The 27,155-nt window shown below is 43.8% G+C and overlaps 1 protein-coding gene across 4 annotated transcripts in view; it reads right to left on the bottom strand.

The window, feature by feature from the left end:
- The window catches only part of Bckdhb (branched chain ketoacid dehydrogenase E1, beta polypeptide), a 199,130-nt gene that overhangs the window by 143,477 nt on the left and 28,498 nt on the right, over nucleotides 1-27,155 (bottom strand). For 2 of the 4 annotated variants that reach the window (NM_001305935.1, NM_199195.1), the window contains exon 3: nucleotides 26,983-27,051. The exons of the other annotated variants lie outside the window; for them this stretch is intronic. In NM_001305935.1, coding sequence (NP_001292864.1) covers nucleotides 26,983-27,051 — 69 coding nt within the window. The remainder of the gene's footprint in view (nucleotides 1-26,982; nucleotides 27,052-27,155) is intronic. 4 annotated transcript variants of the gene reach the window in all.

Raw genomic sequence — 27,155 nt, 5'->3', positions numbered from 1 at the left:
CTGCAACACAAGAATCACGATGCAAAACAGATTCAATTCATTCACACGTTTATTTCACTAGGGATCACAAAGCACTGAACGTTGCATTAACACTTTTCTATACATTAGGGTTGTCATAACTTGGCTTTTATGCTATAATTAAAAGCGCCGTGACCAAAAGCATCTTGGGGAAGGAAGGATTTATTTGGTTTACATGCCCAGATCACACAGTCTATCTTGAAGGGAAGTCAAGATGGGAGCTCAAGGCAGGAACTGAAACAAAGGCCAATGAGGAACACTGTTTACTGGGTTGCTCTCTCTGGCTTAACAGCACTTGCCCAGATTCTCCTACGTCTTTCCTCAAGGACACACACACACACACACACACACCACCAAAAAAAAAAAAAAAAATTACCTTCAGGCCATCTCAGGAAGGCATTTCCTCAACTGAAGTTCCCCCTTCCCAGGTACATGTATGATTATGTCAAGGTGACCAAACCTAACTAGTACTAGGTAAACAAAAAACTCATCCCCCCTGCCTCATGGGTGAGGCTTATACTCTAGACCATGGAAACTACAATAAAGAACTACTGAGTAGATATGCAGTGTGATTATAACACTAGGACTGTTCAGGACAGCAATGAAGGGAGTAGGTGACATGGAGTTGGAACTACTGCGGCTTCAAACAAGGAGTTCACAAACTGGAAAGTCACCATGGAGAGGTAACATTTAAGAAAAAACAAACAAACAAACAAACTGTGGGTGCTGGAGAGATGGCTCAGCTGTTAAGAGTACTGACTGATCTTCCAGAGGTCCTGAGTTCAATTCCCAGCAACCACATGGTGGCTCACAACCATCTGAAATGGAATCTGATGCCCTCTACTGGTATGTCTGAAGACAGCTACAGTGTACTCATATACATAAAATAAATAATTCTTTAAAAAAGAAATGAAGGAAGGAAGGAAGGAAGGAAGGAAGGAAGGAAGGAAGGAAGGAAGGAAGGAAGGGAGGAAGGGAGGGAGACAGAGGGGGGAGGGAGGGAGGGAGGGAGGGAGGGAGGGAGAGAGAGAGAGAGAGAGAGAGAACGAACAGTGAGCCACACATCATACATCCACAGAGATGTCTGGGCACAGGGACAGTCATAGTTAATCTTCATTGTCAACCCGACTGCATTACCAGCATCTAATAGAAAGGAGGAATACTTCACAATCTTGTGCTGACTCCCCTAAGCCCAAGCAATCAGGGTCCGAGCCCCCTGAAACCATGAGCCACAGTGCATCTCTCTGCCCACGTGGTCATGCCAGGTGCTTTGGTCACAGCACTGCAAGATGAACTAAAACAGGTCCGAGAATGGAAAGACCTTGAAGAAATCGCTTCAGCTTATCTGAGAAAGGGTACAGAGGAGACCCTGGAATCTGAACATAAAATTGTGGCAGAAATAAGCCAAAGCATAAGGAAGAGGCTATAGAGGAGCAGCGTGGATTGGGTAGGCTGATTTCTCTATTGTTGTAGTCAAATACTCTAACAAAAGCAAAGGAAGAGAGATAATAAGGTTTATTATAGCTCACAGTCCCAGGCTATAGTCCATCACAGCAGGAAGTCACAGCAGAAGGAACTTGAAGGAACAGGTCACAGTGTGCTCATGGCTCAGAAGCACTAAGTGGGAGGAACTACATGGTAACACTTGGCTCACTCTCAGCTTCCAGGGGCCAGGGTTCCAAGGACTGCAGTGTCTCATCTAAAATTAACACCATTTGCCCACATTAACTGATGAACACAATCAAGATAATCCCCCACAGGCAAGTCCCAGGCCCAACTCCATGGTGAGTACAGTTCTGGTTCCCAGCACAAACCACCCAGAATGCCCTTGTACACACTTCCTGAGGATGAGTCAGGAGGCAGGTGAGTGGGATAAACAGGAAATGGCAGAGTAAAACCAGGCCACCCTGAGTGTCATTTCATCACTCTCTTTCTGGTTGGCATTCTATGAATAGTCTGTAAATAGCAAAGGAAGTCACCGAAAGACGGGACTGCAGGACACCATACACTGAGGTGAAAGACGGAGACTTGGAACAGCAGAGGAGACGAGAAGGATGGGCAAGACTGGATGAATTCTAACACCTGAGTCAAAGGATTCACTGATGAATGGATCCTGCAGTCTGAGTCCAAGACATGCAAAGGATACTCAGAGCCTTTGGATCTGAGAACTTTAAAGACACCACAGCCAATGAGTGCGTCTGAGAAAGGAAAAACAGATACAATGCTATATAAAAGCTTCCTGGGACGAGACTCCAAAGTGTTGTTTGCCTCGGACATTTAGGTAGAGTATCATAGGACTGTGAAATGTGAGTTAGAAGGTTTTGGTGTGGGGAGCCGCCCTCACATTCGCCGTTGCAAGATGGCGCTGACATCCTGTGTTCTAAGTGGTAAACAAATAATCTGCGCATGTTCCAAGGGTAGTTTTACACCCCATGTGCTCTGCCTTCCCCGTGACGACAACTCGGCCGATGGGCTGCAGCCAATCAGGGAGTAATACGTCCTAGGCGGAGAATAATTCTCCTTAAAAAGGGACGGGGTTTCGCCATTCTCTCTCTTGCCCTCTTGCTCTGGCTCTTGCACTCTAGCGCTCTTGCGCTCTGGCTCCTAAAGATGTAAGCAATAGAGCTCTTGCTCTCTTGCACTCTTGCTCCTGAAGATGTAAGCAATAAAGTTTTGCCGCAGAAGATTCTGGTTTGCTGTGTCTTTCCTGGCCGGTCGAGAACGCGTGTAAGATTTTGGCATAAGTAACCTTACGTATTAATGACATAAGGTGGGACATAATTACTGAGTGAATTTAGGGAGCAAAGTAAGTCAAGAAATGAACAGAAGTGGTCATTGGTAGTGCCTTAGGGTTTGTATTACTGCTGATGAAACAAGAGAACCAAAAGCAACACCAAGATCAAAGCCTTGGGGTGGAAAGGGCTTATTTCCTCTTACAGATTCCAGTCCTTCACTGTGGGCGCTCAGGACAGGAGCTGATGCAGACACTACTTACAGACTTACTCTTTTATGGCTCGCTCAGCCTGCTGTCTTACACCACCCAGCCTAGTCTACATAGGGAGTTCCAGGCCAGCCAGAGCTACATGAGACCCTGCCCCCAAAAAATTAAGGTGGAACGAAGAACAAAATTTCAGGCTAATAGAAATGATCAGAAGAGAAAGGGAAACTGGTCCAAGAAAAATTCACGAAATACATAGGGAGAATAACTAGGACGATGTCTCGGTGACAGGGAAGGTCAATGGCACCTTGGCATCCCTTAAGATCCAGAAGGAAAGGAAGCAAGCACACAGCACTGAGGCCCACACACGGACAGATGGACAGACCGATGCAAGCAGCAAGTAAAAAGGGTCTGCCCAAGTTCTTGGGGGGATCTACTTAGGTATTTAGTAAAGAGTCAGACCGCGAGGGTGGTCCTTGAAGGTCACCATCACCCCTTAAGCCCAAACTGAGAGCACTGGATGTCATGGCTTGTTTTGTACCACTGACATTCAGCTCAGTGAACCTTAGGATTTAGACAGCAAGGTAGATTTAGCTAGAACTGGATCCCAACAAGCAAATATTGTATAGAATTCAAGATGGAACTAAATAGAAGAAAGAACATCCGAGAAGACAAAAACAAGAAGGGAAAATTTGCGGCTTTAAGACCAGTAATGTGGGCCTTGGTAAGAGCTATCCCAGACTACCCAAGTTCAATTCCCAGCACCCACATGGTGGCTCACAACTGTCTATAACACTAACTCTAGGTAAACCCATCCCCTCTTCTGGTTCCACTAACACCAGGCTCACATGATGTACACAAATGCTTGTGAAATCCCATGCACACAACATAACTTTTAAATATTTACTTTTATTTAATATCCATGGGTATTTTGTCTGTGTGTGTGTGTGTGTGTGTGTGTGTGTGTGTGTGTACTATGTGGTGCATGCCTGGTGCTTTCAAAGGCCAGAAGAGGGTATCAGATCATCTGGAACTAGAGGCACAGTGATTATAATCTGCCTGGGGGAATTGAAAATCGAATCTGTGATCTCTGGAAAAGCAGTCAGTCCTCTTAACCACTGAGCCATCTTTCCAGCCTGTAGCATAAAATTTTTACAATCTAATATAAAAGAACCAATGAAGTCTCAGCATGGGGAGGGCAATAAAGTTCCACTCCTAGCAGAGAAAGGAGCTGCTGGCCACTGACAGCTACTGTGGAAGGGTGAGTCTGTTTCTTTAAGATGTGGCCCCTAAGAGGGCAACCATGATCCAAGCCTGGCTCCATACTCAAGGGTATTTGGGGAGCAGATATCAGGCTCAGTGGACATTAAAAAAAAAAAAAGAACAAAAATACAAAGTTGAGTGAGTGGAGAGGGGATAAGGGGAGGGGAATGAATAGGATCAAAATATAGTGCATGAAGATCTGAAAGGATGAAGAAAGTATTGCTTATTTTAAAAGGAATAATAATTTTAAAAAACAACAACAACAACCAAAAGATTGGCAGAGTGGTAATCCTAGGATCAAGGGGCTGGAGAAGTTCAAGGCTGAGATCAAGATCTGAGGATGCTTCAAAATGAGATTTTAGAGGAAATTTACTGTGATTGACTGTAAGAAGAATGAGGGTCTGAGTGTGATGAGCAAGAAAACCACAAGGAAAGCAAAGAAGGAATGGAATGACTGGGATGCTGGGGAGACCATCTGTGAAGGCCCAGAGAGACAATGGAGAATGACAGTAGCCAGCTGCCCTCAGCAAGGACTGGATAGGACCAGCAAATGGCAAAGAATAGCAGCACATGCTTATCAACCAGCACACACTGCAACCAGTTAATAGATGTTTGGTTGTAAAAAGATAAGTTAGGCAACGAGAGCTACGTTTACCTTTGGTAGTACACTTTATTAGCTTGAGCTACTTTTTAAGATTTATCACTTTTTTTGCATGTGTGTTTGTGTGTGTGTGTGTGTGTGTGTGTGTGTCTGCACACATGAGTACAGGTGCCCTCAAAGACCTGAAGAAGGCATAGGGCCCTCTGGAACAGGAGTTACAGTCAATTTTGAGTGCCCAATGTGGGTGCTAGGAACCACACCCTGGTCTTCCTGAATAGCAGAAGTGTTCTTAACTGCTGAGCTGCCTCGTGAGCCCATCCGAGGTTCTGGGATGTCTGAACTCAGCCTTTTGAAACCTAGAACCAAGTTATTTCTTCTGAGTTCAGTACTCCTAGGCAGTATGCATGTGGTAACATAAAAGTCTCACACAGCTGTCCTCTCTGTAGCTTAGCAAGCACCAAAACTGCTGATCTCTGAAATATGGAACCCATTCATCGAAGTGATGGCTACGATGTGGGATCAGTTGAAATCCTTATCTTTCCAAGCCCCTGAGGCTCAGGAAGCTTCACATGGCAGGCAGTCCTGTATACCTCACTGTCACGGATATAATTAGTTACTTTTCGTATTTCCCTTTAGATGAAGGAAAACCACGCCTCCCCTGAAATGGCCCCAGCACCCACCATCTTTAACTGGGTCAGGAAAAAATAAAAAGGAAATATTACACATACTTCTTCAACTGTAAGTATTATTTTTTTAAAAATAGATGTTAATTATCTTCTAAAGGGGCGCTAGATAAAAAACACGGCTCCAGGTAACAAAGACTCTCAGTCTCCTTATTATTAAATGTCAGTGATAGCAACAGCCATGAAAACTAATAAGGGAAAATGAGATGTTGTCTTTCTCGGCGTGCTGCTCATTATCTGGTCCTAGAAATGAAGAAGAGAAGAGGAACAGGCAACCAGCCATGGAGGTAGTGCCCAGTCACTACCAGGATGCTCACTAGGACTCCCAGATGGAGCTGACCCACTGTGTTCATTTGGCTACTAAGGATGCTGGTGGGTGGGAGGCATCAATTGTCAGCCCCTCCTCTGTTTGAGCAACAGTGACCCACCCAGCCTGAGGCCATGGTCCACAGCCCAAATGCACTGCTGAATCTTATCTGAGGACAAAGGCCTGGTCACCTCAGCCCAGTTGAATTGAACACGGATGTCACTCTGACTGCACATCTCACAGAACTGGCTGTGGACGCCAGGGGTCCTACATCATCCTGGCCATCTCCCACCACCCGGCTCTGCTTTTAACAGTCAACAATAATGTTTGTATCATCCTAGAATGTGCCAAGGTTCAAGGCTCAAAGTGTAGGAAGTTCACTTGTATTTATACTAATGTCACAAGTCTTTAAAACACAAACTTCCAGGAAGCAATCATTGCAAATGACTATGAACCTCGTCCTATGATTCTACATCTTATCCACAACACTCAGACGAGCATGCCAGTATATGGTAATGAGTAAGGGGGAAAAAGCCAAAGTCAAATAGAAGCAAATATATATCCTCAGAAAACATTTGTTGACTGACATGTACAAAACACAAATGTCCCTTTGAGATAAAGGAGTCTGTAATTCTGGTTATGCACACAAGAGCATAACCAGAAAAGCCTAAATCAATTCCAATGAATGAGTATGGTGCCTTAAGCTTAGCAGTTATCTGATATTGGGTAAATGAACAGACTTATACACTCCAGTTACTGAAGACTAAAGACAACCGTGTCTGTTGAACTCATATAGATATATGGCCCATATCCCACCAAGTACTAAGACAAATAGATATGGTAGCAAGGCAGACAGGAGTTGAGCTGAGTAACTAAGTGGGAAATTGAGGGAGTAATACACACATGAAGTATTTAATTTATATAATGGGAAATGTGACAATAAAAAGACCATAGTTGCTAGGTGTTGGTGGCACTGGCCTTGCCTTTACTCTCAATATTCGGGAGGCAGAGGCAGGAGAAACTCAGATGAGTTCAAGGTCAGCCTGGTCTACAAAATGAATTCCAGTAACAGCCAAGCCTGCACAGAGGAACCTGCCTGGAAAAACAAAACATTCCAACAACAACAAAGACCACACAGTCACTGAGGCATATAGTTACAAAGTATCCAACCTTTCTCTAGTTCACAGAACAGTATTTAGGACATATGGACCTGCAAAAGCAAATACTAGAGATAGGAGCTGTTTATCTGAAGAGAGGATACTTACATGCCCACAATGTGCTTAGGACATATGGAACTGCAAAAGCAAATACTAGAGATAGGAACCGTTTATCTCAAGAGAGGATACATACATGCCCACAATGTGCTTGCTTATATGCCACATACTCAATCGGCTTCACTATGTTATACAAATTACACTTGGCAACAATGTATATCCAAGGCTTATTCTATAGTTAATCTCTCTGGTTTGCTTGAGGTTTTGTCTATTTACTTTAATCACAGAAAGGGAAGAAAAAAAAAGATTAAAAATTCATGACTACACTTCCAAGGATTCCAGAAGATTCAAATGTGTTAAGTCACAAGAAAGAAGGCAGGTCGAGGCAGTGAAATAATGTAATGAGCTATAAATGTTACAACTGGGAGTGCAAACAGAGCAAAAGAACAAGTTACAAAATCCTAGCTCTAAGTAAGGCCTTCCTCCCAGCCCCAGGTTCTTCAGGTACAAACAAAATTCATTGTTAAATCACATGCCCAAAGTCTACTGGCAGAGGTCTGACCAGTGCCTGGTTCCTTCAACGACAAATATGCTGTCCCTAAATTTTCTATTGCAAGCTACTCAACTCATAAGTGCTTAAAACATATCAAATTAGATCATAATTATCTGGCCACAGATACAGATACAAAATAGTTCTAAACACTGACTCCAAATGTCATAGGTCTCTGTGAGCAATGTCCTAAAACTCTCTCAGATGTTTCTCCAAAAAGTTAAAACAAATAGACAGTTCATTTAAACTTTTTCAGTATGTGACCTAGTTACCAACAATAAAATAAAATAAGGAGATTCTTTAAACACCAATGTTTAAAGTGGTCAAGAAAACTCTTAATAAGAACATGTTTTAAACAACCTTTCCAAAAAGGCTTGATTTGATATTGACTGAATAATAAAGTGCACAAGGATTGATCGTAGTACTAATAACCCTGCAGAAATGTTAGCATCTGTGTTACAGACACGGACACATGCCTACCTCTTCTTTGGCCAGAATTAAGATGCTGTAGGTTATAAAGTATCAGAATCTTTCTATGCAACCTACTTTCATGGGGAGGGGGCAAAGATGGAGTAGATCACATCTAAGACCTTGGGCTAAGGCAGGGAGTCTGTCTAAGCTACTGTGGAAGTTCAAGGCCAATCTAGGACCCTAACTCAAACCACAAAATGGTAGGGCTGGAGATACAGCTTAACGCTGCAGTGCATGTCCAACACTTGGAAGGCCGTAGCTTCCTTTCTCAAAGTCAGAAAACAAAGGGGGTGGGGAGAAGACAGACTGGTACAAAAACAACTTCAGATAAATCCTCCTATAAGTTCAGAGTCTCTGAAATCTCCACCCACCCTATCACATGTATAGTTTAGCAAATAAACACAATTATAATATGCTGGTACTCAGACAAAGTTGAGTTACATTCAACACTCCCTGCTTGAAATCAAGCTTAGTACAGCAGTTCAAAGTAGAACCTGCTGAGTGGTGTTTCATACACTGTGTAAAGATGTGTCTCTCTTCTGATTGGTTAAAAATAAAGAGCCTTTGGCCTATAGCAAAAGGCAGGATGGTAAGATGAGACATCTGGAAGAGAGAGGAACTCTGGGAAAGAGTCAGGCAGGAAGGAAATCAGACATGGACATATGAAACTGAGGAGAGGTAACCAGCCATGAAGTAGAACTTAGATTAGTATAAACAGGATAAATGAGTTTTGAGCCAGTTGGGAACAAGCCAAAGCTAAGACCAAAACCATTGTAAATAAAATTAAGCGCCCATGTCATTATTCAGGAACTCTGATGGGCACAGAAACAGCTCAATACAGAGACCTTCATAGTCAGAATGCCAGGGTTTAAATATGGCTTTAACAACTTCTCAGCCATCATGCTTCAATTTTCCCATCCATAAGTTAGAATAAAAAGAATCGACCTATTAAGGATCTAAGGGGAAAAAGCAAGTTACAGCAAGCAAAGGCAAATGCAGCACTATCTCATCTAGATAATGGGGAGAGCAAACTCGAGAAACGCCGTAGAACTGTGGGGATTAGTAGTGATCAGTGAAGAGGCACGTGGAGCTGAGGCTTCTCTGACACTGAGAAGTCGAGGGGCACACAGTCCTCAAGGGCCCCGGACCATCAGCTGGAAAAGGCCAATCAGCACTGACTACCTGCTGCCTGTCCCCAGCTCGGATAAAGTTCAACCCAATGTCTGTGACACCGGAGCCATCACTAAGAAGCACTCGAAGGAAACTTGCAACACAGAGCCCCTAAACCTAGAGCCTCAAATCCTGCTTAGCCTAGAAGCCCACTATGGGAGGCTTTTACACTAGCATTAGTGCATATTTGGAGGGGCTAGAATCTTTAGGAGGTGGGGCCTGTGAGAAGGAAGTTAGGTGACTAAGAGTATACCCTGCAAGTGGGGGAAACCTTAAAACTCTAGTTCTAGGTTCCTCAACCTGTGGGTCACAACCCCTCTGAAGGTCAAACAACCCTGTTTCGGGGAAAGCACAGATATTTCTATTAGATAATGCAAATCACATAATTACAGTTGTAAAGTAGCAACAAAAGTAAATTTAGACTTGGGGGTCAGCACAACATGAGGAACAGTATTAAAGGGTCACAGCATTAGGAAGGTTGAGACGCACTGGGCAGACACCGTGAGGTGACTATTTCTCTTTGGCTACATGCTCCCCATACCACCATAGGCCCAAGGCATCAAAAGCCAAAATGAGCCTTCCTTCCTTTCAAGCTAATTTCCCAAAGGCTGAATCAAGCAGTAGAAATCTAACATTGTTCCATTGATAAGACAACGGTTGGGCAATAAAGAGGCTGTCATCTTCATCCAGATACCACGGGAGCAAGCACTGGACAGAGAAAGGCTGTATGCAAGAGGCTCAGCCATGGACGAATGTGTGTAAAAGCAAGATGGAAGACAACCATGAGGAGTCAAAGGCAACTCAGGATTAACCAATCTGAAAGAGCAGCAACTGATGTCACTACTGTGTCTACAAAAACTGGGTACCACACAGGCCAAGAGCTGAAAGAGGGGTGCAGAGCCCACAGAGCATGGGAGAAAGAGCAGGGATCCTGGCAGACAGGCAGGCCCCATTAGGCTTGGGGGCATTCCTTTGCCTCAAGGTACTTGAACAACCCAATGGTTGTGATGCATCCTTCGATCTCACAGAGGATGTGATATTAACTAGTAGTCAATCAACTGCTAGGGCTCGCTCTGATACTGCACTGTAGGCTGGGAGTTTACCTCTAGGCATGAACTGATCGATGTTACTGAAGGAGATGAAAATCGTAGCATTGTGAATGACTTGGAGGACGAAAACCACAGCCTAACAGCCTAGGCTTTAGAGAATTCAGACTATTACAACTATTTAAGCCTCAGAAACTTGAAAAGAAAAACACAAAATTTCATTTCAGTCAAGATGACTTGTTTCAGTCAAACCAATGGAGAGAGACAGGGGGAGGAAATTTGAGAGAGCTCTTTTGTCTTTTTGTTGCCGGTGGAGACAGGCCTAATGCCTACTAAACACACAACACAGACTCTACCACCAAGGTACACTTCAAACCCTGGCTCTTATACCTTTCACTAAGAGCAAATGGATGCGTTTCTTGGTGGGATATGTAAACATCCCCAGAGCATTGCTTAACTAAAATGTATTAAGAAGGCCTCGGGATGTAGCTCAGTGGTAATGTTCTAACCTCCCATCCATTACACAAGGCCCTGGGCGCTATCCCTAGCATAAGGGGGGTGGAGGTGGGGGTTAACATTGGAAATTAGAGAAATTCACACTGGAAATGTGATTTTTCAAATAAATGTGCACATAGTTGATTCTGATAAACAGGTTCCAGGAAACGAGCAGAGGGCATTTCTGAATGAACCTGTGGCTATTTCACGGTGGCTGACTATAACCAAAGCCCATCTTTCCATAAACACCAAAGACAGACTTGCATCACTGCATCATCCTTGTGATACCAGCTGGAATTTAAGGGCAAGCCAACTCCATTTTTCTTTTTACTCTCCCTTCATTTATATGGAAATGAGATGTTTCCGAAAATGTATCTGTACCCAGTACCTACGTCAACAGCAAAGCTCCAAGCACACAAATTCCTCCAGCTGATTTTTGACTGTAAGGGAAAACAGCCAGGCAGAGCATCTGAAACCCGTGTGCGTCATTCACCAAGAAGGACATTACCAAGCTGTCAATTTCCATTAACCTGCCTTGCTTTAAAAATAGCCTAAACTTCCCTATCTAAATAGGATGCTGCCCTTTTCTCCGAAGCGAAGGGAACAGGACACGGAAGTATAAAAAATAAATGAGCTTTTCCCCCCTTTGTAAACAGGAGAAGGCTGACAGCAAACCAATTCTACATCCAAACTGAAGAGCTATTAATAAAATAAAGCACAAGAAAATGAAGAATCCATTTTAAACAGAAAACAAACAATGTTCTTCAAATATCATCGGCCATTTTTTTAAAAAAAGATCTGTCAGTTTCACAGCTAGGAACAAACTCAAAGCAAACATGTGAGCAAAACTAAACACAACTTATTCCATAATTATGATCTTTAATATAGCCCTAAGGCAGCACAGTGTAAAAATGTCCCCAAAGAACTGATGTTTGGCCAAAGAGGGAAAAAATAGTTTTGAACAATATAAATTATTCTTCTCCAAATCTGAAGTGTTTTCTAATTTTTATAGCTTATCACATCATCATTTCCTAAGCTAGCTCCAGATATTTTTTTCCCCTAAAATCAATTACAGCCAACAAATGCTACAGCCCATTCCTACAGCCTAATTGCTTGCAGAGAGCACTTTTATGTTTCATACGCCAATGCGCAGGTAACTAAAGAACCAGCAAAGCATCAACAAGGGCTGGAGAGATGGCTCAGAGGTTAAGAGCACTGGATACCCTTCCAGAGGACCCAGATTCACCTCCCAGCACCCACATGGAAGCTCACAGCTATCTATAAGCCTTGAAGTAAAACCACAGAACTTTGCATATCTGAAGGCATTCTGAAGATCTATGCAGGCTCTGAAAGCCAGGTAGATCTTAGAGGTCACTATCTAGAATTAAACACAGCAGAAGGGCTTCCATGCTGGTCCCCAACCAGCTAGCAATAATAGAAGGGGTGTCACTTGAAGAGAATACAGACATTTCTTTCAGTATCAGAGACATCTGGGGGGATTTTAGGGTTTTTTGGGGGGTTTTTTGTTTTTTGTTTTTTTCGGGTTTTTTTGAGACAGGGTTTCTCTGTATAGCCCTGGCTGTCCTGGAACTCACTCTGTAGACCTGCCTGGCCTCGAACTCAGAAATCTGTCTGCCTCTGCTTCCCAAGTGCTGGGATTAAAGGTGTGCGCCACCACGCCTGGCATTTAGGTTTTTTCTTTTTGAGATAATAATATAATTGGATCACATAAACCCCTTCCTTTCTTCCCCTCAAACCCTCCCATGTGCCTTGATCTTAAATTCATGGCCACTTCTTCTGTTAACTGTGGCACATATATGTGTGTGTGCATGTGTGTTTTCCCCCTAAATACATAGACAACTCTCACAGTCTGCAGCAGGTTCTTTGCATGTATGTTCTCAGGGCCAACCACCTGCTATTGGATAACCAACTGACTGGCTCATCTCTGAGGAAGACTCATGTTTAATCCTGGGCCCAATCAGTTCCAAATCAGACACGCAGCTAAAGCGAACCAGAATCCAGACTCTAACCCAGTGTTCTAAGATGAAAGAAACCTCCATTCATCTTCCATGACATGAGAGGATTTAGTCATTGTGTCTTGAAGCCTTAGTCATCTAACCTATTTCTGACCACGCTTTTCTATGAAAAATTGCCTTCATTTCAGTCAGCCTGTCATCAGTGGGCTCGCTGGAAATGCCTCCGCCTGCCCTCCATCCATTATTTCACCCCTCACTATTCCCTCGCCTCGTCCTTCCCCATTTTCCTGAACTTCCCAAACCTCATAATGCCCATCAATTTACCCTGACTGACTCTATCTTTGTCCTTCTTTGTGCTGTCTCCCCAGCAGGGCCAATGACTAATCCTCACACTTCTCAAACACGAGTCATAACATCTGCACTTTCCAGAAGTAAAAATTCTCAGATATGACTTCAGATCTACAAGTTAGGTATCCTGGGAACTAAGTTCCCATAATCTCTGTCCTCGAAAACCTTCCAAGTTCAAATCTCTGGCCCAGCAGTCACCTCACCCCTGTCTCACCCCTGGCTGCCATGTCTCTCTTCTCAGCTCCCTCATGCTGTAGCCAAAGTCAGATAGTAACTTAAACTTGTATGTATGTTTCCAAGGCTGACCTTTTGGTATTGGATAACCAATTGGTATGTTCTTCCCTGAGGAAGGCTATTGTTTAAGCATGTCCTTATTTGTCCCAAAGTGCCCATATTCTCATATTAAGGTAGCAAGAACCCAGGCATGGAAGCATCATGTCTCTCTACCAATATCCATTTTCCTGGACCTCTCCATGCCAGAACTCTGGCTACCCATCTTACCACCAAACACACAGGAGATCTTCCATAGTCGATCCATTGTCTCTGTACATGCTACCCTTTCCATATGAACCAAGTGTAGGTTTCTGCCAGGTGGGCTCTCTGCTCCTCCCTGTTCCAGAGACAGCCACATCTTCTTGTGCAGTGCCAGCCTCATCCCGTAGACAAAATGGCGAAGGTAAAGTGTAAATGGATTTGGTCGTATTGGGTACCTGGTTACCAGGGCTGCCTTCTGCTTTGCACTTGACAAAGTGGAGATTGTTGTCATCAACAACCCCTTCATTGACCTCAACTGCATGGTCTACATGTTCCAATCTGACTCCACCCACGGCAAATTCAATGGCACAGTCAAGGCCGAGAATGGGAAGCTTGTCATCAACAGGAAGCCCATCACCATCTTCCAGGAGTGAGACCCCGCTAACATCAAATAGGATGATGCCAGTACTGAGTATGTTGTGGAGTCTACTGGTGTCCTCACCACCATGGAGAAGGCCGGGGCCCACTTGAAGGGTGAGGCCAAAAGGGTCATCATCTCCGCCCCTTCTGCCGATGCCCCCATGTTTGTGATGGGTGTGAACCATGAGAAATATGGCAACTCATCACTCAAGATTGTCAGCAATGCATCCTGCACCACAAACTGCTTAGCTTCCCCCCCACCCCCCCACCCCCCCCACCCCCCGCCAAGGTCATCCATGACAACTTTGGCATCCTGGAAGGGCTCATGACCATGATCCATGCCATCACTGCCACTCAGAAGACTGAGAATGGCCCCTCTGGAAAGGTGTGGTGTGATGGCCATGGGGCTGCCCTGAACATCATCCCTGCATCCACTGGTGCTGCCAAGGCTGTGGGCAAGGTCATACCAGAGCTGAACATGAATTTCACTGGCCTGGCCTTCTGTGTTTCTACCCCCAATGTATCTGTTGTGGATCTGACATGCCGCCTGGAAAAACCTGCCAAGTATGATGACATCACGAAGGTGGTGAAGCAGGCATCCGAGGGCCCACTGAAGGACATCCTGGACTACACTGAGGATCAGGTTGTCTCCTGCGACTTCAACAGCAACTCCCACTCTTCCACCTTTGATGCTGGGGCTAGCATTGCTCTCAATGACAACTTTGTAAAGCTCATTTCCAGGTATGACAATGAATATGGCTACAGCAACAGGGTGGTGGACTTCATGGCCTACATGGCCTCCGAAGAGTAAGAAACCCTGGACCACCCACCCAGCAAGGACTGAGAAAAGAGAGAGGCCCTCAGTTGCTGAGGAGTCCCTGTCCCAACTCAGCCCCCAACACTGAGCATCTCCCTCACAGTTTCCACCTCAGACCCCCATAATAACAGGAGGGGCCTAGGGAGCCCTCCCTACTCTCTTGAATACCATTAATAAAGTCGCTGCACCTGAAAAAGACTCTGCTAGATGGTGCAGGAAAGCTGCCGGTCTGAGCACTTCCTTAGAAGACTTTCTACCCACTCACCTTATTCCGTTGCCTCCCCCATACCCTGCTTTCAGAAGTCTCTAGTATGGCCATGTCCTGAGCATTTGGGCAAGTTTGCAACATGAACTAATGAACTAAGCTAATTCTTGGCTAGCCACCATAGATCCCATTTTCCCATGCCTTTTACTTTGGAACTTCTAACAGTTTTGCCAAGGCTATATATATATATATAGTCTCACCAGTCACATCCACAATAACTCCTTTGCAATGGAAGACCCTTACATTTCATTGGCGTTTAGAGAGAGAAAAAAAATTAGATCCCTATATTAGTAGTTTCTTTCTGTGGAGGTCTCTACTGCCACTTGCTATCCAAACTCTTGGTGTATAGTTTAAACGTCACATAATTTAACTCAGCTTCTTTCATTTAAATTCTGTCCTCAAGAAGGAAAACTAAGCTTCCTGGTATTTCTTATGTGGTTTTATATTGTTATTTTAGACATAACTGTTTTATTCCATATCTAATGTAGTGTTGGTTTATCCAGTACACTGTGATTTGCTTAAATGCAGAAACAACATCTTAAAATTTTGGTACCTTCTAGGGTATCAGTTCTCAGTCTTGGCTACATATGTGAATTACCCTAAGGACCTCTTAAGACTGTATGTAATACCATATCCTGCTCCTTCAAGGAACGTAGCATCTCTGGGGTGATTCGAGGCATCAGTGATACTGAATGTGGGCAAACCCAGGAAGCAGCACTCGGCAGGACTGTAGCTGTCTGTATACTTGTTCTGGATATTTGCCCCACTTATGAACACAAGCAACCATGAGGCATCTACATTCCTTGGATGGCACCACCAACAAACCCTTGATCCTGATAAACTAACCCTTAAACCAGGAAGGTAACTCCACTGAAGTACATTGGCCTAGACCAAGTTTAGTCATATTTTTCCTACCTGTCAGAAAACTCTGCACCTTTAACTGTCTACCTCTCATGACCACTAGTCAAGGTACCAATGGGACCAATCCAGAACAGCCTTTCTCTACGGTGTCTACTGCACATCTCTGCCTTGTTCGTTCCTTATAACTTGTGGTCAACAGTCCAACAATCATATCACATGCGTGAAAGAAACCAGAGATATTTTGAGTGGCAACCTTCCAGTTCTTCAGATACTGTAAAACAGACCCGAATAAACAAAACAGGCAAGAGTTGCCAGGCAGCAAGGGTTCCAAAATAGCTATACAGCTGAAGTTCAGGAAACTTGCTCCTGCCAGAAACAAAAGCCAGAGGGAGTGTGTTGAACTTGCATGCCCATAGCAGGCCTGTTGTTTTCCCTGAGATCTGACTACTCCAAAGGTGATACAGGAGAATTACAGAAGTCACAAATCCCCCTCAAGCATTCCAGAGAATTTAGTTTTAACAAACCTTAGATGCCTGCTTCATTGCCCTATCAAAAACACCTCCTCATCTCCCTTCTTCCTAGATGATGGGCAGTAGCCTGGTGAAAGGCAAGAAGAGTCAGGCAAGGCAAGATACCAAGCAACTGCTAAGACTTTCCTAAGACAGACGCAACAGAGAAAGATGGACTCCCTGTGGTCTGGAAAGAAGAGATTACATCACATCCTAACTATTGCGCCTCATCCCTTCGAAGATCAGCGGACATTAACTACCTAAACAGACACCACTAATACCAGAAGGAGACCTGCAAATAAAGCTGAGCAGGCAAACCATGCTGCGTCGAACCGCTTCCCCTATGGAGGTCACACATGAAACAGACCCCAGTACCAATAATTCTGTCCTATGATCCATGCTTCCCTGGACCCTTCCAGGGACAATGGGAGGGGGACACCATAACCAGAGTAGTGGCACTGTCTTCTGCAGGCAATTTCAAAGAATGAGCCCTGAAGCTTGGCTTAGCTGTTTCTTCCTCTGTAAATGAAGACTCGGGAGTAAGCATCCTGAGGCTGGAAGAACTGGGAACATGTTTTACTTTGTTAACCTCTTTAACTACAAGAGGAGCTAACGCTGAGTAGCGAGCTGCCTTCTTCTTCTACGCCACACGCTCAGAAAAAAACATCTGCTACCCACACAGCAAATCAAGATAACTGGCGAGAACGGAAGAGCAACCAAGCATTGAAATTATTCGGTTCTACATTTGCTTAGGAGTCTCTGGGAGCAATCAGTACAGGACGTGTAGGTCAGAACCTCCCAACAGATCGGATCCCTCTGAGTTTACCTTCAGCATCCTGTGTGGTGAAGGAAGCCATTAAGGAGAACACAGCTAAGACAGTAATAGCAAGCCTTTTTTTTTTTTTTTTTTACGTCGTCACACCCTGTGAACACACTCCGTAGCCAAGGAAGCAAAGGTCTATGATATTCACTGGTATACATGGACACAATGACTAAAAGTATACCTTAGGCAGAAACTCCACTGAATATTTATTTAACACAAGGAAAGTGTACCAATACAATGTGCTCACCTGTAATCCCAGCACTGAGGAGACTGAGGCAGGAGGATCACAAGATTGGGGCCACCTGGGAACCAATGAAAGGAAAGAGGAAGAAAGTGAGGGAGACAGAAACAAAGACAAGAGGAAGAGAGAAACAGACATAGCACGCTATTGTTTAATTTTAATTTAAATAAGCACAACAGATTGGTTCCATTTCTTGATTTAATTAGAGATTAATTAAGATGTTGCTACAGTGATTTAAAGTTTCCTCCTAAACTTGATGAACCCCCACTTTTTCTAAAACAAACGTTCAAATTCACTACAGAAGAGACCTTGTCTAATTTAGAGTCCGGTGCTAGGGGTGCGGGGGTGTCTTCCCTTCTGGCTCAGAAACAAGTTTCTCCTTTGTGTCCACTGGACTCCCCACTAACAAAGACCAGGGAAGAAAAAGATGGGTTAAGTGAGCGGCCTGCCCAGAAAAATGAACAGAAATTCCTTATTACTAAAGACACTTGTGCTTCCAGGAGCCAGAACTACAGAATAAGAATCCTTTGGCTAATTTATGGCTGGCCAGACGCCACTGCTTCTGGCTGGGGGCCAGAGGACCTGTGGGAAGGGGTGGCAGGGTGCCACAGAGAAGGTCACGCACCGCATGGCTAATGCTGCCTTTGGGTGTAGCTGCTCACCAGGAAACTGAAAACTTTCGGTCCAGCAAGCTTCCCAAGTGGCTTCTCAGCTCATGACATTTGCCAACCTTTACCTAACTGATCTTCATCAACCCTGCCAATCAAAGCAAGAGAGAAACCCCATCTATTTAAATGGGAACAGAAAACAAAGCCAATGTTCTCCAAACTTCTGTGGCTCTCACAAAGGAGTCTCACTCAGCAAATACCTGGCAAATGGCATTCATGCTGTCTGTCCCCTCCATGCAAGGCTTGTTTTTACTGGCTACGCCTCGTCTGAGTAGAAAATGACTTTTTCCTAGTGAATTTAATAATTATTACTATGTGATCTTAGAGCTGTATTACACATTGCACTAGGCAATGAAATCCCAAGCCAGGATTAGAGGGAGGGAATGTGCCTCCCTGTATACTATAATAGCCTGTACATTAAGATTCCTGAAGTGACTTAGTAAGTGACAATATTAGCTTTGTGTCAAGCTGCCCTGAAGTGGCTACAGTTGTCATGCATACAGCTTCTACAGACCAAAAAAAAAAAAGTCTTCGAAAGAACTCAGCAGATGATGCGATTTGTTTCAGGTTGAACAAAAGAGGATGATGGGAGAATCCAGGCATTCATAGTTGCTGGAGGCTAATCTGAACCATTACACACACACACACACACACACACACACACAAGTCTTCATATCCACCTCTTCACCCTCATAATCCAGAAATCTAAATGAGCTACTGTTAATCACACTCCTTTATTGCCTGATGGTTTTTCATTTTCAGAAATCTAATAAATCATTAAATTGATAAATCCCCAAAGAAACCTGAGCAATTAAACTGAGGGACCCACAATGCTATTTGGAGAAGGGGGAGTCTATTTTGTAACTAGCCTGACCACACCTAAGCTGATCTTTGACTCTCCAAGTCAGCAGCGACCACACGTCTGTTTTTAATTCTTCAACGCCCATGGTTTTTCTTTGAAAAGGAGGAAGATGATGATGACAAGATACACAAACAACCATGAACAGTTAAATGGAGGCGGCACAGAAAACTAAGTGTTGAACTCTCCCAAGCACAGCCAAGATCATGGCGTGAACATCAAAAGGGTGAAGAATAAACCAAAAATGTACTTAAAAAAAAAATGTAAGTGTGTGTTTTCCAGATGTGCGGGAGTCTCCTCGCAGGCCAGAAGAGGACATCAGATTCCCTGGAGCTCGAGCTTGAGTTCCAAGCCGTCGTGAACCACCCTACCTCGGTGCTGGCAACCGGACCTGGGTCCTCTGAGAGAGCAGCGGGTGCTCTTACCCAGTGGGCCATCTCTCTTACCTCACTGTTTCTTCACAATATCTTAAATTCACAAACTACAAGTGTCTCAAAATGGGAATCCCTTCTAGAGGGGCTCATGTGGCTGTAGATATATAATTACTACAGCTGAAAAAAAGTGCAAAATCCCAAAGGGTAGCTAAGACCACCACTTTCTAGCCTTCACATACAGATCAGCCAGACCCAGGAATGGCAGGCAGTCATGTGCATTCAACCTAGTGAATTCTAAACTCTTAAGATGAATAGAATTTGTCTTTTTGGTGAGTGTTATTTTATGGCAAATCTCTCTTAAAATATTGCCAGGTATGGTGGGGTAAATCTTTAATCCCAGCACTCATGAGGCAGAGGCAGGAGGGTCTCCATGAGTTTGAGGCCAGCCCGGTCTACATAGGGTATTCCAGGCCAATCAGGACTACAGAGTGAAACCTTGTTTTTAAAACAAAAAAGAAAAAGGAAGAAAGAAATGTGTTTGTGCTGGGTTTTATTCATTTGGCCTTGTTTGTCTGTGGTGCTGATAATTTATCCCAGGGCCTCACTCTTCCTAAGTAAATGTCTAACACTAAGCTCAGTGCCCAGCTTTATCTAATGTGTAGAACCTTATATTTATTCTCCATTAGAGGAAACACATCACATATTCCCCAGTGATCTATGGCTAACACGGACAGTAAAGTGGAAAGGCTTTACACCAAAGACTAGACTTGAGTCAAACAACTAGGAACACATAAAAATTTTTTTAAAAAGTGAAATAATCAAAAATATGTCTAGCATACTATACTACAAAGTAACAAACAATACTTCCATCTATTAAAAAACATCGATCGATCGGCATGAAGAAAGACATGCAGAGGCTCAGGGTTCAGGTCTGGGAGGTTACTATAGCAAATCCATCCCCCAAGGGACACATGATTTCATCACAGGCATACTTTCATACTTGGAAATATAAAAGACCTTTTACCGATTAACATATGGCTTTTCATAAAATACAAAGCCTTGCTGCTCTACTTCTAAATGGCCAAGTTTAAAAAGACCCAAGAGCCAGTGTTGTGCTATGGACAGTGATGCTGATCAGCACTAGTCATGCTGATCTCAGTCTAGCTCCCCAGCGCCTGTTCACACTCACATCTGAAAAGTTTAAAACCGTGCCACCGTCAAAGAAGGCTGAGAAAAACTGGCTTAAGGGCATCATATTCTGTGATGATGCTTAAAATGTCAAAAAGAACACCTGTCTGCAGCTCTAACATTTAGTGTTTAATCAATTAAGGAGGGGGGAAAAACGGCGAAAATACCAGCTGCCAGCAAAATGACTTCATGCACTAGGAGAACCTGTCTGGGAGAAAAAAAACACACAGGATTCTCAAACTCTTTCAGAGGAACTTCTGTCAGCTGTTCCTTACTCCACAGATAACTCGAAACTTCCAGCTTTGCTAAATTAGAGTTCCTCTTTCTTTCTTACTCTTTCCTTCCTTCCTTCCTTCCTTCCTTCCTTCCTTCCTTCCTTCCTTCCTTCTTTCTTTCTTTCTTTCTTCCTTTCTTTCAGTTTTGTTTGGAGACAGGAGCTCATGAGCTCATGTACCAGGCTGGCCTCAAACTCATCAAGTGGCTTTAAACACTTGATCCTCCTGCCTCTGTCTCCCGGCTGGGATGGGTTTGTCAAGTTATGGTGTCTGAATTCAGGGCTTCCTGCAGTTAGGCAAGCACTCTGTCAATTAAGCTGACATACATACATACATACATACATACATACATACATACAAGTTCTAGAACTCTTTATATTTTTTCTCTCTTACCCCTGTAAGGGGGGGAGGGGGGAGGTCCTCAAATTTATGATGTATACCAGGCTGGCGTCAAACTCATAAAGATCTGCCAGCCTCGACTCTGCCTTCTGGGATTAAAGGCGTGTGACACCACCCTGGGCTAAAAACTCTTTACAATTCTAGCTTCTTTATAAAAAGGAACTGTTGGTCTATTTGCAACTGGTCACTCGGGATGGCTGACCTCTCAGAACTTCCATTTCTGTGGCTTTTTGTGATAGCTGATCTGTCTAAATCAAGGCTTCTCAGCCTCAGTACTACTGAGCCAAGAATCTCTGGGCTACACACAGCCTTCCTTTCTCTCCAACTCTGATATCCTATAAAGCATTAAATAGCTCATCCTCTTAAACGCTGTTTGTTGAACCATTCATTGTTCAGAAGTACCTTTAAGGGAATGCTCACTTAATCTTTGAGAAATTAAAATATGGTAGCCACTTCTGTCAACTTGAATTTTAATAGATTCCAAAGTGGTCATTTGTAACAAAAAAAAAAAGAAAATGATTAAAAAAAATCAACAAAGCAAATAAACAGGTCACTATAAATGAAGTATAGATTAACAGTATTCCATCTCGTTTCTGAGGGTAATTCCACCAATTGAACAAAAACATAAGAAACTGACAACACACGCACACAGTTCAATAAGACAAACAAATCATATATTCCATCTCTCCAAAGAATTCATATTTTCATAAGGTGTTTCATAAGGGTTTTCTTTAGCACCAAAACCCTCATCTCACCAACCGCTGTCCTGCAGTGCAAGCTTGTCACTGAGTCCAAGAGCAAGGCCATCAGTCAGACGAGCCTTTCAGCAGGAGGAATGTACAACAGAAGGCCATTCGCTATGCTGACGATATTAATATCATTATTCAGAGAAAAGTTTGGGACCTGTCAAAAAGCTATGCCTATGCCCCTCCAGGTTTGAAACTAATCTGGAAAAGACGCTTCTTAAAATAATATTCAACAGTGCTTAAGGTATTCAGAGAGCAGTGCATGAGGGGGACCAGAAGAAAGCACAAAAGATGGCCTGAAAGTGTGGAGGAGAGTCCATGGAGTCTCCTGGCCTTCCGTCTCCACCCAACGAGTGAGGACAGATACCAAAAGCCAACTGGCAAACACAGGCACGTCGCAAGATGCATCTTCTCTCTCGCCTCAGGATTATCCTTCTTCTCCCTCCCAACTTCAGCATCCTAAGGTATCTGGTTATAAAACTCCATTGGTGTTAGAGAAGAGAAGAGCTAAGCGGTTATATTAGCTCTCCAAGCTGCTACAGCAGCCACACATGTATGGATGCAGTAATGGAAAATCCCCAGTGCCTGAGAAAAGGCAGATGCCGGCCGGGCAGGAGACTCCTTCAAGTTCTCTGTCTCACCTAAGTTTCCTGCAGTCAGTGGGCCAAAGAGAGTCTAAGAAACACAGCCCAGCAATATTTATAGCAGTGCAGAATGGCACTGTGCAGATTGTAGCTTTAGGAGTTATTTGTGTTTATGTGGAGGGGTTTTGGGTAGAGGCCAGAAAACTGAAGAGTGGGCCATGAGGGGTAGGGTTGGGGGATGGTTTGGGAGGGGTGGGGAGGAAAATAGAAGACATGGGGTATAAAAGTGGAAGTGAGGATTCTGGTGAGGGGAGGGTTCAAGCAGGAACAAGGGGAAGGGAAATGGGGAGGCCAGAAAATGTGGGGACAATGCACAGAATCATCCAAAGCTATGTATGGATGAAAACGTTGCCATTAAGAAACCTGTTATTTTGTGTGCTAACTTAAATATATTTTTAAAGGAAAAAATTATAAATGCATACAGCAGTTTCATAGAAGACATACACCTAGCACACAGGGTCAAAGAAGACTGTTGCATATGCACGTGGCCTTCAACAGAAGAGTACCTTCTCCCCACAAACTAAATAATATAAACTATTCTCTCAATCTTTGCTTCCCTGGAAGTCTGCTAGCTCCATCCGATGCTGCTCTGAGACAGATCTCAGCGCCCACCACATTTAAAGCTGCCATTTGGTACACAATGAATTGCTGGGGACATACCATTCCATTGCTCTTAATTTCCAAGACACTCAGTTTGTTCTATCAAAGGACAGGGAAGGAAAAGAGAAACGGTTTGAAGCTTTTTATTTCCCACTCATCCCGGCCATCTGAGTACAAAACAAACCTGTAGCTCCCCGTTTAGTGTGGGCTCTAACCATGCCGCCCTTTCACGGTGATACGAAGCAGCGTCCAGCTTTCCAATACTACATCAGTAAACCTGCAAAACTTCCATCTTTACCTCCTGATGGATGCAAAAAACTTAGCCACGGTTCCACACCAGCACAATGCTCAGCTCTCATTGAAAAGCACAGACTGCCACCTACTGGCCACGAGCCTCTCTGCACTATACGCACAAGGCTTCTCAGAACAGGAAGCTGGGTATCTCCGGCTGCTTTCTATTGCTGGGAAAAAAAAAAAACACTGTGACCAAAAGTAACTGGGAAAGGAAGGGGGTTATCTCACCTTACAGCTTCTTGTCTGCATGAAAGGAAGGCAGGGCAGGGACTCAAGGCTAGAACCGAGATGCGGGAACTGAGCCACAGACCATGGGAGAAAGCTGACTAAGTGGCTTGTTCTCCAACACTTGCTCCACTTGCTTTCTTACACAACCCAGGACCACAGGCCCAGGGATGGCACTGCCCACAGTGGGTTTCGCCCTCCCACACAGATCATTAATCCAGAAAATTGCCCCACAGGTGTGTCCACAGGCCAGTCTGATGGGGGCATCTTCTCGGTCAAGGTTACCGCTTCTCAGATAACTCTAGCTTGTGTCGAGCTGTCGAGAACCAACAGAGTCAGCTCATCATAAAAAAAAAACAGTATCTTCAACTTTATTTTTACAATTTGTTTTTGTTTGTATAAATTATTTAAACTCCACAAAATAATGGTAAGCAGACATGTTTATGTGAAACTGAAAATTTCCTGGAGTACACTCAAAAGAGCAGAGGTTATTTTTGAAGTATTTATTTGATTTTTGTATGTTTGTTCCTTTCTTTTTTCTTTTTTTTTTCTTCTTTTTCATGCCATGAATCAGAAATATTTCTGTGAGCTCCCCAACATCCACATTACCTTTTAGTTCTGAAAACAGAACTTGATCACAGAGCAGTAACTTAACTGTCCGTCCCCATCAAGTACAGACTGTTTGAGATTTGAACACACAACCCACAGCACCTTTGCACACTGGCGCTACGAGTTACTCTGACACAATGCTAAAGCTAAAGATGTCCAGATGAAAGACCCTGACTCTGGATCTGGCCTTCTGCCTCACTTTCACGCTTTCCCAGATATAATCTCTAGCATACACCAGGCAATTGTGTTTAAATCTGTCTGTCCTGAGAAAGTTCTGAGAAATGGCTGCTCTGTTAATATCTAACTGCGTGCTTACTGGTGTTTATTTATGTGTTTTTCTGATCATGAATTTCTGACCTCAAACAACCTTCCTTAGATCATTGCTGTCTTTGTTACATTCATGTATCAAAGTTCACTGAAATTGAACTAAAATTGTCTACAGCATTAGACTGTGGTCTGCCCCATCCTTTAAGGTCCTCAAATCTCAGGTCTCGCAGACAAATCTGCATAGTTGAGTGAAAGCTGACAATCAGCATACTGTGGGACTCTAACATGAAGATCTGGGGTAGAATAGTCAATCTATGACTCTCAAGCTCAGGGTAGAGGTATAAATTAGAGGAAGAAAGTCAGAAGTTGCTAGTAGGACAACAGGAGAAAACGTGGATGAAATGCCCCACATAGAATGGATTCGGTAAAGAATCATACATGTGACCTGTGGGGAGAGTCAGGAAAACTGTCCCCTACATCACACTGAGTCAGCTGAAGAAGGAGTGCCCTCAGAAGCTGCACCACACAGAGAAAACACCAAGTTGTAAAACAGCACAATTCTACCTTTTGAATATTAATATATACAAACCTATTCAGATATGCTCCAGGTACAAATATTCCGATGCGCCCAGTGATCATCTCTGGAAATACCTGAAGGATGCTTACCCTCTCCTCTATATGTCCTGAAACAGTATACAATGCACACTCATCTCTCTGAAATCAAATGTATAAAAGTTTCTCTTTTTTTTTCTCTAAAGATTTAAAAGTTGCTAAGAGTCTGCAGTACAGAAGACAGCCTTCTAACCAACTTCTTTCACTCTCAAAGGCTCACAGAACACACAGCCAGGAGGAAGCAGAGGATTGGAACCCCGTTATCAGTGGCAGAAAAAACAAACATGCTGACTGTTCTCAGTACACCACACGGAACTCAATACCCCGGACCTCAAGAATGGTGCAATGGGGAAACACAATACTTTTGTTAAAGCTTTTAACCTCCCTCACTGCCCATTCAGAACACACCTGAGCACTCCGGGGCAGAAGCCACGGGCAGATAGATGACTGACATCAACTTCTAAGCCTGAATGTACCTGCTTTGAGATTAGGCAAGAGTGAATGAAGAAATAAAGCATGGGGCACCTAAGACGCATCATTAACAGTAAAAGAAGAAACGCATTCATTAGCGAGTCAGAGGGCTGAGCATTCTTAGAATCAAGGTAAGCTCGGACGGCTCTACCTCCGAGTGAAAAGGCAATGAAATCGGCCTGTAGAAAGGAAATGTGTGCCATGCAAGAGACACAGATTGGCTGTGAGCAAAGGCTCAGAGAAGGGGCCGCAGCTGGTGGACTTCAGTGTCACCTTGGCCAGGCCACAGTGCAGTTACATTTACTCAAACACAGCTCTAGACACTGCAGCAGAGATGCCCATTGGCTATGAAGAACTTTTAAGTCCTCTAAGCAGAGAACACTTCACAGGACAGAATGGGCTTTTTCTGGTCTTCCCCAGATTTGAAGTCTGAGGTTTCCCAAAGGAAACTAAATTTGGCTTCAAGACTCAACTGTAGGAATCCTGGTGAGCTTCCCTGCAGACCGGCCAGATCTCTACAACCATGCAAACCAATGCTGCAATACAAATGAAATCTCCACCAGTGTCTTAGTTAGTTTCCATCATCATGAAGAGATACCATGACCAAGGCAACTCTTATAAAGGGCAGCATTTAATTAGGGCTGCCTTAATAGGTTCACAGTTTCAGTCCATCATCATCAAGCTGGGAAGCATGGCAGCGTGCAGGCAGACAGGGTACTGGAAAAGCTAAGCATTCTACATCTTGATCCGACTGCAGCCAGGAGAGGGCTGACTGTCTCCCAGGCAGCTGGGAGGAGGGTCCCAGAACCCACCGCTATAGTGGCACACTCCCTCCAACAAGGCCACACCTCCTAATAGTGCCACTCCCTGGGCCAAGCATATTGAGACCACCACAACCACCAACATCAACAAAATACCCACTCTTACCAACACAGACAAATGGGCAGAATCTTGAGTTAGAGACAACGGGGCTGAGCTTGACGACAGTGATGGCAAGAGGAAGGGGTCCTTGGATAGATGAATGATGCAACAATCCATGTTGTGAACTGTTTGGCAATTTGTGATATGTGTAGTATAAACTACATTAGGAGAGTCCAGCTAGGTCAGATTTGGAGAAACCCAGCCCATAGAACTCCGCAGGGTGTTGCCAAAATAAAAGGAACCCAACCAAACAATAATACAGCACCGTTTCAGACATGTCTTATATCTTCCAGATCCTTAAGTATTCTACTGAATGCTGTTTACGTAGCTAGTAACTTACCGTATTTGTCTCGTAAACCAACAGTGCATCGGAAGACTCCACCAAAGGCAACATCTTCACCAAATATTACTGAAAAAAGATTGTTGAAAGGATATATTTAGTATGCCCCAAATTTTGAGTCATGAAAAATAAGAAACTTAAATATTTAGATTTGAAATTATGCATACACATAC

This window comes from Mus musculus, chromosome 9 (assembly GCF_000001635.26).
Source record: "Mus musculus strain C57BL/6J chromosome 9, GRCm38.p6 C57BL/6J".
In the NCBI taxonomy this organism is placed as follows: domain Eukaryota; kingdom Metazoa; phylum Chordata; class Mammalia; order Rodentia; family Muridae; genus Mus; species Mus musculus.
Note: the sequence above shows the minus strand (reverse complement) of the source record. Positions and strands in the feature narration are given on the sequence as shown.